Source organism: Onychostruthus taczanowskii, unplaced genomic scaffold (genome assembly GCF_017590055.1).
Source record: "Onychostruthus taczanowskii isolate IOZ18803 unplaced genomic scaffold, ASM1759005v1 scaffold14, whole genome shotgun sequence".
NCBI lineage: Eukaryota > Metazoa > Chordata > Aves > Passeriformes > Passeridae > Onychostruthus > Onychostruthus taczanowskii.
The window spans coordinates 13553116-13565552 of NW_024498573.1; the positions used below are offsets into that span (position 1 = coordinate 13553116).

At 39.6% G+C, this 12437-nt stretch overlaps 1 protein-coding gene across 3 annotated transcripts in view; it reads left to right on the forward strand.

The window, feature by feature from the left end:
* The window catches only part of TENM2 (teneurin transmembrane protein 2), a 483546-nt gene that overhangs the window by 24188 nt on the left and 446921 nt on the right, over window positions 1-12437 (forward strand). For all 3 annotated transcript variants that reach the window (XM_041397945.1, XM_041397946.1, XM_041397947.1), the window contains exon 2: window positions 11792-12067. In XM_041397945.1, coding sequence (XP_041253879.1) covers window positions 11792-12067 — 276 coding nt within the window. The remainder of the gene's footprint in view (window positions 1-11791; window positions 12068-12437) is intronic.

Genomic DNA, 12437 nt, shown 5'->3' on the forward strand with positions numbered 1-12437 from the left:
AAAGGGGATAAGGCAGTGTGTCCCTGGACAGGATCTATGACTCATTATGTCAATCAAATTCCACTTCAGAGGGGAATAAAGAGATTTGTATCTCAAAGCTGTGCATAACGACTTCTTGGCTTTTCATTTCATATTTATGAGCGGTTTACTTTGAAGTGTTTATCAGGCAATACGCAGAAACATGAGAGAGCATTGCCTGAAACCATGTTCAAGTGTCTAATCTGTTAAATGCTTGCTGAGCAGGCTAGTTCATCAGTGCATGCAATGCAAAAAAGAGAGGAAAAAAATAAACTTCTGGGGTTTTGAAGCAGAATCTTTATATTAACAATATAAAAAGGATTAATAATGCCAAGCATTTTGAAATAAATGTAATATATGAAACTTACAAAAGTTGGTTATGTGTTAAGTAGATAAATAGTTCTTTGCTTGAAAGGAACCTTGGCAGTACTTAATACCAAAACTATACAGTGCCACATCTGCTCTTAAGATGAGAGTATGTGGTATCCACAGGATTCTCACTGCTAATTTTGAATGCTTGAGGCATTCATAGGAGCAGGCTGGTGTAGGTTGCTTTTTCCCCTCTAAAAAGGGCATTTCCTGATAACAGGAATGTTAAAAGCTGATTTTAAAAAAAGCGGTGGCATTAGTCCGCAATGGAAACAAATTTTGAGCAGTATTACCCACTTGCTGTGTGCTGTGCCGGCAGTGGGACTCTGAAGAGGCGAGTATTGTTAAATAGGTCAAAAATTAAACTCCTTAATTTTAGGTAAAATGGAAACCAAATGGCAATGTTTTTCTCATTTTCCTTTAGCTCCAGTGGGTTAGTTAGAAGAGCCCATATGCCTTGTGGTGCTTGTTCCAGTTTCCTGTTCGCAAATTTTCTGCTACCAGTGCTCTCAGGTCAGGCTTTGCTAATTGTGGCTGGTGCAGGAACCGTGCGAGGTGGAGCACAGCCAGTGCAGCCCAGCCTGCAAAGCCCCAGCCCTTCTGGTGCACGTGGGCAGGGCCGTGTTTACCTGGGGGAGCCGTGCTGTCTGTGCATGTTAGCCTGCATTCAACTGGAAAGCAACTTCACTTCCAAAATCATTTTCAAATGTGTTCTTACATATAAGTAATATTAAGAAGGATTAAAAGGAATATCACTAGTTCGGTGCTTGATTTTTGCTAAAAATGCTTTAAACTAAAGTTATCTTCTCCCCTTACAGAGAACATATTTGAATTTGAATAACTTGGTTTGTGGGTTCCTGCTTTAGACTTCTTAAAGTTATCCCTAAAATAATTTAGAGGACCACAGCACATCTCAACTGTACACTTCTGATTACTTTAGCTATAGATTTCTTTTGTGACTTTCCAGGTCAGAAATCCTTAGAAACTTTTGGATTTGTTCACTCTTTTGGATGGAGGGTTTTCTCCTCAGGCTTTCCTGTTCAAGGATTAAACTGTTCTCTCCTTGATTCTATATCCATGCATGTTGTTCACCAAATTTCCAGTTTAAAATGAAAAAAAAACCCAAAAAACAAAACAAAACAAAAGCTATGCAAAAAAAAGACCCCAAAGCCCTATAAAACTTTTTCTGTGTTCAGTTCCCATAACAAAAGTAAGTTGTAGAACTTAAATCCAAGGGTAGTTTTGTGACATGTATGCCTGTTCTCTGTTCTGAAGTCTTTCAAGAGATAACAAATAAGAAAATAGAGCAAGCAATGCCTTTGAGAACCACAAATCTGAAATTTAAATAGAGGTGCTGGCATGCTCAGCCAAATCAGAGTTCATCAGTCTGAAAGTGATGGATAAATCTGAACATCCAGAGCCTGTCATGGTGGCTTAAGCCACCTGAGGCCACGGGCCAGCTTTGCTCATGTGCCCTATCACACCGGTAATTAAGAACAGAATTTTTTCTGATAAGGCAGTGACTGCAAGGCCACAGGCAAGGGACATCCAACAGTACCAGGCAGTGCTGCTGTCAGTATTCACATCATGGGTGAAGAGTCTGGCAGCAGAATGGACAAGCTCTCATCCAAAGCGTCCTGTAAGCAGCAGAGAGGAGAGGGTTTTTTCCCATCCCTGTTCTCTGGTGCTGTCCTTGCACACTCCATGCTCCCTTTCAGAGATTTAAGGTTCAGAGCTGCTTGTGGCTCCCATATAAGCAAAAGGGAATTATGTGAACTAGCCTAAAATGCTTCTTTGCAAAATGTTGGTAGGCTGAAAAGTGTGAACTAGTGGGAGGATTAATGAATAATCCAATCTAATCTCTCTCTTGCTAAATCCGAAGAGTTCTATAATTGGAGTCTGCAAACTCAAAAATAATAATGATGATGATGATAAATAAAAAAATAATAATGTAATCGTATGATGTCTAGGCGTACTTGACCTTTATCAGTGAGATGTGAATTTATCATTTCACCTGATCTGCAAGGCACTTATGAAGCAAGTAAAGGCACTTAGGAATTGAGATGACGTGTGTGTTAAAAATAGTCAGATAACACAGCCTGCACAGTAACTCTCGTTCAAATCAACGAAATTTTGGTCTGATTTTGTAGTATTTGCTGTATTATCTCTTAAAAATAATGCCTCACAAAGATTTTGGGGTTAGGCTGAAAAATTTTTAATGCAGAACTAACTGACATACAAGTGCAGTATTTTTTTAATTACAACTGCTTCTTGTGTAGAATATTCGATCTAGTAGAGGAAGATCATTCTTTTTAAAGTCAGTTTGTGAAAATCAGGGTCAATATTTTCCCATACATAAAAGATTATTTGACAGAATTGTTGTTCTAATTGAGATATCTTGATAATTCCTCTTCAGGGAATACTGAATATATACTGCCACCCGTTAACGCAGAGTGATGGTAGGAGCTTGACTCACTCTTTGGCACACTTGCATGTCCCTCTATTATTAACCAATAAAGTCAGTGCTGGCAGTCCTTCACATCTGAGACAAAAGTGAGAGGGAAAGGACAACAGAAGTGCAACAACTGGCCCTATTGTTCCAATGGAGTTTTATGGAACAAAATGTAGTTTCAAACAGCAGAAAGTTTGAATAAACAGAATCTATAACCTGGTTATTGGCACATAACATAAATCTTCTCTGTTCATTGAAGAAGGGAAAAGTAGTCTAAATTAAAACACTGCTACTGAAATTCTAAACCACTGATACACAGAGAAGTGTAGATGAAATAGAGAAGCAGTTTTCATTAACCAAGGGGAATTGGGGTGCTGAGGTGGGAAGAGAACCTTGGAACAGCCCGTGGCTGCCAGCACTGCTGAGTGCCACAGGCTGAAACCTCGGTGTTCAGCGTGGGCACACAGGGACCAGGAAAACAAAATCAAACAGCAGCATGTTGTGACTGCCTGGAAAACACCACAAGGTAGGGAAGGAAAAGATGTGCATGGGAGGAGATGATATTTCTTCCTCCACGGGTCCTCAGATGCCTGGCACGACAAGTGAGCTCCGGCGGTGGAGCTGGTGGCTCTGCAGTGCTGTTGCAAGCTCTGGGTGTGCCAGCAAGGCAGATCCCTGTGTTTGTATGCTTGGGATTGTATGTGTAGGGTGCAAACAGTACTCATCGGTAGAATGAAAGAAATCCTGTATTAAGGGTTTGTATTTTGTCTATAGCAAAGTTCAGGACCAGTCATCATCTGGATTGGTGCCAACTGATTCATTCATAATACCACAACTGACTGGCTGATGAAAATAACTAATTATTTAGCTAGGATTAAAAGTGAAAAGCTGAAAGCAGTTTATAATTCAGTCAAATAAATACAGATGTTTCCTGATCTCATATAATGAAGACAATTGGTGAATAAAAGAAGATGTGGTTGTTTGGAGGTAAACTTTCTGTTTCTTTTGATTCCTGATTATAAGGTATTTATCCTTTACTCCAAAATTATAGTGCTCAAGTAATTTTAATTTCATTATTCTCCAAGTTTGGCATGAAGTTTATGTGGATTTTTTTATGTTACTTTTTAAATTGATGTGCCTCTCAGCTCAAAATGTTTGATTTATTGGGGAACCTCTTCATTTTAGGTGAATTATTTTCTCAGTCCTCAAAGTCATTCATATTGGTCTACTGATGGTGCTCCTAGTAGGATTAGAAGTGCAGAGTTAAAGGCTGGTATCTCTGTCATTTCTGAAGCATGTTAGGAGCAACATAATTCAGAATATAACCACAAGTTCTCAGCCGAGTAATGGTTTAAACTTTTTATTCTATTGTACAGGTTACAATTTACATTACTGTTATTTCTAAGTGACATGGTATTTACAGTGAAGAAGCACCTTCTGACTAAAGAGCTGACAGCTGCTAGTGCTCAGAAATCTTTATATGTGCCTGGGGACCTTCATAAAATATAGAGTAGCCGTGTTCTCAGCTTGTGAAGCAAGGTAGAGAGAAATAATTAAGGTTTTGTCTGTGTTGACAGCTGATTCAGGTTTTTTGAGAATTCCCAATTAAACAGTCATGGAAGTATGAAAGCTTATTACCATTGACTTCTGCTGTTTCTTGAGAGCACAGTTTATTTATCAAGTCATGAACAGTGCTTTATCTTTTGTCACTTTTAAAATCTTGTTTTAAGAGTATAAAAATAAGGAAAAGGCTTTACATTAATTCAGCAAAGTATCAACAGCTATTTATCTGCTGGTTGTTTACTGCAGATTTTTGTAGCACTTTTTCTTAATAATTGAACTCAGATTAGTGTATCAGTGAAGATAAACAGCCATACTGTGATTTTATCAAAAAAGTACTTTGTATTTGTGTATATATATATATAGAGAGAGAGAGTCAACTGGAAATCAAGGAGAACTCGCTGTCCTTTTCTTACACAACTGAAAATACTTCAACAACAGCAGACCTAAATCTTCTGAGCTAGACTGGAACAAAAATGACATTTCTTTTTATTGGTGAAAACTGACTTTAAATTCTGGGGGACCATGGTTTAATTATTGCACTGCTTTGTGCCAAATGAGCTTAAGTGTGCATTGCAAGCATGCATAGTCAATACAGATACTAAACAGTAGCTCTTATCTCTTGGGATTTCATTTCATTCTTTCCTTATATTGTCTTTGAAACTGACTACTCTTCCAAGTTTGCATTGTCCATGGATCTGTAGTTGTTATTCCTTCATAGGAAAACGTTATGCTTCTGTGACAGGAGATAGTATCAGGTTGAGCAGATGGGTTAACATAAAAAAAACAAATGGAAAATAGTTATTTCAGCATTCTTTATGCTAGCTATCACTTTTAAGTACACAGAAATTCCTAATATTTTCTTGCATTTCTGTGATGGATTTTATTTAGAAATTCACTATCTCTTAAAAAAAATTAGGCATTTAACAAAATTATTCCATAGTTTGATCCATTTCAGGGCTGGGAATAGAAAATATATGCACTCTTTTTCATAAATTTCTATTAAAAAACCCAAAAAAACAAACAATCCCAACCACCACCTCCAAAACCCACTATTACTTTGATGGTGTTTGGACCAGAGCTGGGGAGTTTACAAGAACTTCATGATTTGCCATGAGGCTTCACTTTCTGTTCTTTCTCTGCTGCTTCTAAAGGAAGAAGTAACAGGAACTGAATTTTAGTCTCTTGGGGTTGGCTTGTTTGGAGACTGGACAGGGGCAGGTTCTAAGATGGATGCTGGAGAAAATCCTTCGTGTTGCCTACAGTGACTTGTGTTGGTTAAACCAAGGTATCTCCATGCTTTGAATGGGAAATTTCAAGTCTGGGAATCTTTCCCCTCTCTGTCTGTGCATCTCTGCTGACATCTGACAGATTTCCTGGAGTCTGAGTGCAGAAGTGCTGGGAGCTCTCAGGAGTGCCCAGGAGGTGCTGCTGGCCCTCCTGGGCACACCTCGAGGTCAGCTCTGAGCAGAGCTTTCCCAGCCTTCTGCTGCCTGACAGAGAATAATAGGGGAGGCTCAGCCTGGAATTTTCTTTCTGCTGGCACTTAATCAGCAAGGAGAAGGAGGAGAAGTGCACCCAGGGAGAGCACAGAAGGGTGAAGCACAGAGGAGAGCAGAGCAATTGCTTACAGAATTGCATGCATCTGTCTCCCTCAGGTTTGAGAATGGACAGGAATAGTAGGAATAACACATCCCTTTACAACAAATGAAGCTGTGTTTCTTTTACCATTCCTTAGAGCTTGGAAAAGTTGGAAGGATTGGCTAAGAAAGTAAAGTGTTAGCCTGAAGGGTTGCATTTCAATGTGGGCTGTGTGGCGTAGATAATAAATTGTCATGTTTGCTACCTAGCTCCATCCTCTTGTCTTCTCAAATCTGATTTTGTCTTTAATCAACATGAGCACTTGAGGAAAAAGCCATAAATGTATAGTTTTCCCTAAGCCAGAATATCATCGAAATCAGGTTCATCTCCATAAGCTGGTGCCAGAAATACAGCTGGTGGGATAGAGAGGAAAAGAGAGTTTTTACACCCTGACCCTGTGTAAGAACTGCTCAGCAATAGCTGGACCCTCACAGCCCCATACCAGCTGCAGAGAATAAAATCAACTCTATCCCAGCCAAGAGCAGCCCAGCATGGGCATCAGAGTCAGAAAGGAGCAAGGCAGTTTATAAAAGACTGTCAAAGAATTCTGGTCATTGATAGGAGGAACTAGGAAGTGAACTTTACATTCAAACCACACATTCCAACGTGCACAAACATTTCCGTTTGCTGCTTCTAGTCAGTTTGCTGCAAAAGGGACCAGAGCAGACTGAATTTGTAAAGAATTGAGCAAAATTAAATGTGCATCAGAGGTTTTTTAAAAAGAGAGACCTCTTCCAGAGATTAGACCTAAATTGTGGAACTTCTGCCAGCAGAATCATTATAGCTGTGAATATAACAAAAACTTGAGAAAGGATGGAATGTCTTAAATCAATATATTTTTGTTATTCTTACTTTCTGTAACAGATTGTAGTAGCAAAGACTGTGAATTATATTTATTCTTTTGATTTTAGACTTAGCCCAATCTTGAACTTGATGTCGTGTTGAAGGCAAATTTATCTTATCTGTGCATTACTGGTTTCAGAGATCTTCCTTTGAGGCATCTTGTAGCTATCACAGCTGGATTAGATTAATCTTCAGAGGGGCAATTCATGCAGTTTGTGATCAGCCAAATGAGACCTTTGCCTAGGGGTTAGGTGAACATAACCTTTGCTTAAATGGTGATGCTTTCTAGACTTAGCAGGGATAATGAATACAGTAGTACATCATTGAATTCAACACACTGTTAGTAAGTGTTTATATCCTAAATAACTGAAACAGTAAATTTCTGTACAAGGAAGTGCACTAAAGAGATAATAGAAGTAATGTCCTCATTTAAAGGAAAACATCTATTCTATTGAGAGACTATTCACAGCGTGTAGATTATGGGCAATGATGATCAAGTACATAACATTATATTACACTGCTAAACTAGAATACTGCTGATCTGTTTTTGTATGAGGGATTATGTACACCTTAAGGGAGCAGCTGGGTTTAACTGCCTTCCTTTAATGAAAACCATCTAGTGGTTTCTGCAGGAGGGGCTGAAGGGACTGAGGATGGAGACGCTAAGCTCTGTTTCATGTGAAAAAGCAAAAACCTTGTGACTTTCTATTTTTGGTGCTGTGTTCTTCAAGGCAAAGAAGTTTCTTTTCCACCAATAAGGATCCGACGTTATCTATCTCTTTTCTCTTATTTTCACCAGCAAAGTAATAGATGCTACAAGAATGTGAAAAAAAGCTTTCAGTGTGCAAGAATGGATTCTGCCTGCACATTTCAGTCCTGCTTTGCAAGTGGCATTCCAGGGAGGGGCAGTTCAGTTCCTCTCAGCTCCCTGCAAGCCCCCGGTTAGGGGGTGCTGTCTCAACTGTAAGAAGCCACCCTGGCCTGCCTGCTCGTGCTGGCAGTGCAGTCTGGCTTGTGGCCCCGCGTTCTGTCTGTGGGCACACAGCGGAGCACTCGGACTGGCCACGGCATGGCAAGCAGTGGCACTGCTGCCCTGCTTGTCCCCTACCAGGTCTTGCTATACCTGGGCTCCCACTAGCAATAGAGCTGTAAGGATGATACTCCTTGAAGGAAACACTAAGCCTTTAGCCCAGGCCAGGCTGTGCCTGCCTTTCCTCTCTGCAGTTCGTGAGTGCTGTGCTTTGTGTTGGCACTGGGGCAAGGAGGGCTGGGTTGTTCTTGATGAGCTTTGTCATCAGCAGTATGATATACCATTTTATATATATATATAAAATACATGGAGTATTCTGGCAGGCTGAGTGGATATAGTGGATATGGAATGATTTAGGTATTTTTTTATCTTTTATGAGACTATACTTCATCTGCAAAGTAATAGTAGGGTGCCCAAAGCGGGGTAGCCAGGGTGGGGAAGGGCTTTGAGGGGGAGCCGTGTGAGGAGCTCCTGAGGGCACTTGGTCTCTTGGAGAAGAGGAGAATGAGGAGAGACCTTGTTCCGTATACAGCAAGGTACAGAAAGTCTCCTTTCTTGTGAGGGGAAGAGGAGGGGCAGACACTAATCTCTTCTCTATGGTGAGCCATGGCAGGACCCGAGGGAATGGTCTGAAGTTGTTTCAGGAGGTTTAGGTTGGATATTAGAAAGATTCCTCAGCCAGGGGAAGGTTGGGCACAGGAATAGGGTCCCCAGGGAAGAGGTCACAGCACCAGCCTGGCACAGTTCAGGAGGTGTTTGGACAATGCTCCCAGGCACAGGGTGTGAAGGTTGGGCTGTCCTGTGCAAGGCCAGGAGCTGGACTCTGATTCCCTTCCAACTCGGCTTATTCTGTGAATTACTGGACAAATTATTTCTGTGCATCCAGATTTTATTTATCCTCTATGTGAATATACAAGGGTGAATATACAAGGTCTACTGGTGGTCTAGTGATGGCATTAGTACCTTAATGTGCAGTAATGGCTGAGTAAATGAGAGAAGAATATGTTAGTGGAAGCAGTTCATATGTCATTCAAGACTTGTGGGCAGTTTTATTTTAGGAAAACAAGGCATGTAGGAGAACATGGTCCAGAATAAGAAAAGGTCTAGAGAATATAACTAGTATTTCCATCTTCCTTTCCTCAGATTTTAGTCAATTAAGGGCTATGAAAGTATCAGGAATCATAGAGATACATTTTTCTATTTTTGGATGTAAAATACATATCTGAAACCCTCCTTTATATATGTATGTATGTAGATGTTAAAAAATTATTATCCAAGGACAAGTTATTCTGCCATTATATGCCGCCTTACAGAGTAGTCTCAAATAATATTTTGCAGAAGCAAATGCCAACAGTTAGTATATAAAACTAATTTAAAATCTACCAGAAAAGAACATGTCTTTACTGGATGGGGAAATTTCTAGAATATTTCATGTCTACCATCAGGTCATAAGACTATAAAGGGATTTCTGAGAAGCAGCATAGAAAATCATTTCCTAGAGGTTCAGGGGCTGATTCCATTTGTGCTCTTGATATGATCCACTTCTCAATTTTTAAAAATTTTGTCAGTTACTGGAAAATGCCAAGTTCCCACATAATAAAACTCAAATGGGTGAATGAGTTTTGTGAATAGTGTATTTCAGTGCCTATACCACTTTCCTCAGAAAAAGTAAGAACAGGGTGGTAATCAAAGTGAAATCATCTGTGCTTGTAAGGGCTGTTAAAATACACAGAATATCATCAAATGCTTTACTGTGTATGTACAACAGCTCAATTAAGCTAATATGTTCATAATTTGTGTGTATTTGTAGACATGCCACCAGCAAACAAGAAAATTTGAAAAACTTCATTTTCATTATGAGTTTAGTAATTTTAACATGTATCTAATGTCAACATTACTCTACCTGAGGTGGGCTACTATGATTCAGTCGAGTCAATTTTTTTTTATTCATTTTGGTTTGATTTTGACCTTTTTATTAATAAGTCCAACCTTAGTTTGCTAATATGGCTGAAGCAAAACTCTAATCAATCAAATTGTTTTTGTTAAATGTCTTCTACTGCAATTGCACATTATTAAAGTTTACATTTTCCTTAACAGTACTTTATCTGTCATGCTAGAACCCTTCATTTATTAAAAAAAAAAGGCAAAAAGACAACCACAAGCAAAAAATCTCCAGAATGAAGTGCACTTGAACAGCTCAGTTTTAGGACTTTTGAGTTCCTTGGTCTAAACCACTAAATTTCTGATTACTACATTAAATACTAGAAGGCAGATAAAATATGCTCCTAACTAGAAGGATTTGGGTTAATTTGGAGCTGGCTTTTTAAATGTCAGACTTCCTATATTCTTTTGCCACTAAATGTTGCATTCCTTGAGAAGCATTGTCTGGTGAGGATTCTTCCCCTGGCTGTGGCCACGGTGTCATCGTGGGGCTGTTGGACCTCAGGGTGACAGAGCCACACCCAAGCCTGGTCATTGCTGGCTGAGGACATAGGTCAGGCTTCCAGAAGAAATCCATCCCCTTCCTTTAACTGATGAGCTTCAGGAATAAATTTAAATTGGGCCCAAGTTTTACATTTTACACGTGTGCACACACCCCTTATCCAAAATGTGCTTTGGTAGTTAGATATGAGACTGGAGAGAGCTGATACAGAAAGGGGAACCAGATGGATTTAAAACTCTATGAGCTTTCATGGCTAATCTGAGAAAGAAGTTCTAATACTTAAAAATCTTGTTACCTTCTTTATTAATAGAGTACATTTGTGTGTTTCATTTAGTGTATGAACTTCCATTGTTTAGCTTCATCCTGACAAATATGCAGAGGAAGAGGAAAAAATAGAAACAGATTTTGGGCTAAATAAAACTACTGTTTTAGAAACACAGACCACAGATCTGGTTTCCCTGTGAATTAAGGAGTTAGTTAAATAATTAGCAGTTATATTGCCAGCAACTACAGTCTGGTTTTTGTTTTTAACCCAATGCAATGAAGCTCAAATTACTTTGCTTTTCAAAATCTTTGAAAGCCTTAGAGACCAGTGAATATTTCCCTTTATTTTTTTACTGCCCTGTTCATTACTGTAGGAAACAAGTACATAAGCAGAAATCAGGCGGCAACTCTGGACTTTCTGAGAACCCTGGGGGCCTCTGTGTGCTTTAAAAATGTATAAGATTTTGTCCACTGAGTCGTTATTAACTGCTAAAGGTCACGTGTTTTGACATTGTCTCAGAAAGTTTTGCCTTTAAACCAAATGACCTCCTGATTTTGGTATCGATTCATTCTTTCTTCTGGAATATAGGGGAAAAAGAAAACAGTTACAATGTAAGGTCTGTCTTGGTTTCTTTAGCAGATATTGTTACCAGTTGCGCCAAATGTAAATATAAAATTGGTGACAAAGTTCCATGTTTCCTCACTGATAGATTTGCCTTCTTTCACTGTCTCTGAGAATGACTTGTGTATGTGAAAATGACCTTCATTAAAAAAAAAAAAATCTCTTTTTGAGTAATCAGATGGATGACTTCAAAGCTCATGCTCTGTCCTACAAATATGAGGTTACATACACACTAAAGCAGGTCATGTCATTAGCACTTGTCATAAGGCTTATGTTAATTAAGTGATTGATTATTTGAGGGCAAAATAGTAGCCTAAAATTTAGAGACCTTTCTTACCTTTGTTTTGTATATTTCATCCATTTTAGATACGTTCAATATTTTCAAGGTTAAGTCTTGCTATACCATTGCACCAGAGAGTTCTGTAAGTAATTCATTGGTATACAGCAGAACTGAGCAAAATTAAAAAGACATCTGATATGTTCAAGCTGAAAATAAATCCCCTAGCTTTTTAAATGACTTAACTTTTATTTTTTCACTTGTCCTTCTAGGAACAAATTTCACCCTGGCAGAACTGGGGATCTGCGAGCCGTCTCCGCACCGGAGCGGGTACTGCTCGGACATAGGGATCCTGCACCAGGGCTATTCCCTGAGCACAGGCTCCGACAACGACTCGGACACGGAGGGAGGGATGTCCCCGGAGCATGCCATCAGGCTCTGGGGCAGAGGCATCAAATCCAGGAGGAGCTCCGGCCTGTCGAGCCGGGAGAACTCAGCTCTCACGCTCACCGACTCCGACAACGAGAACAAGTCAGACGAGGAGAACGGTAGGGTTTTGCCTCAGTATATTCCTAATCTGCTATTCCTAACTTATTAAAAATATACCAGTCTGCTTTCAAAGGTGAAGTTTGCACTTTCCCAGTTTGCCTAAAGCTGGTTTTTAACGTGTTTTGTGTGCATTCACATTCTCTGAACATAATCCCTTAGCCCAGGGTTTTCTTCCTGGGAAGCTGAAAGGCAGCGAGAGGCCTCAGAGAAAAGGAAAACAATTCTTATCTCATTTGCTTCTCCTGTGTTGTGCTCACATGGAATGTGTTTGGGGATTGTTTACCCACACGTGATTGCTTGATTGGACTCTTGTGTGAGTTGTTTTGACTCATTGGCCAAATAGGGCCAAGCTGTGTCGGGACTCTGCAA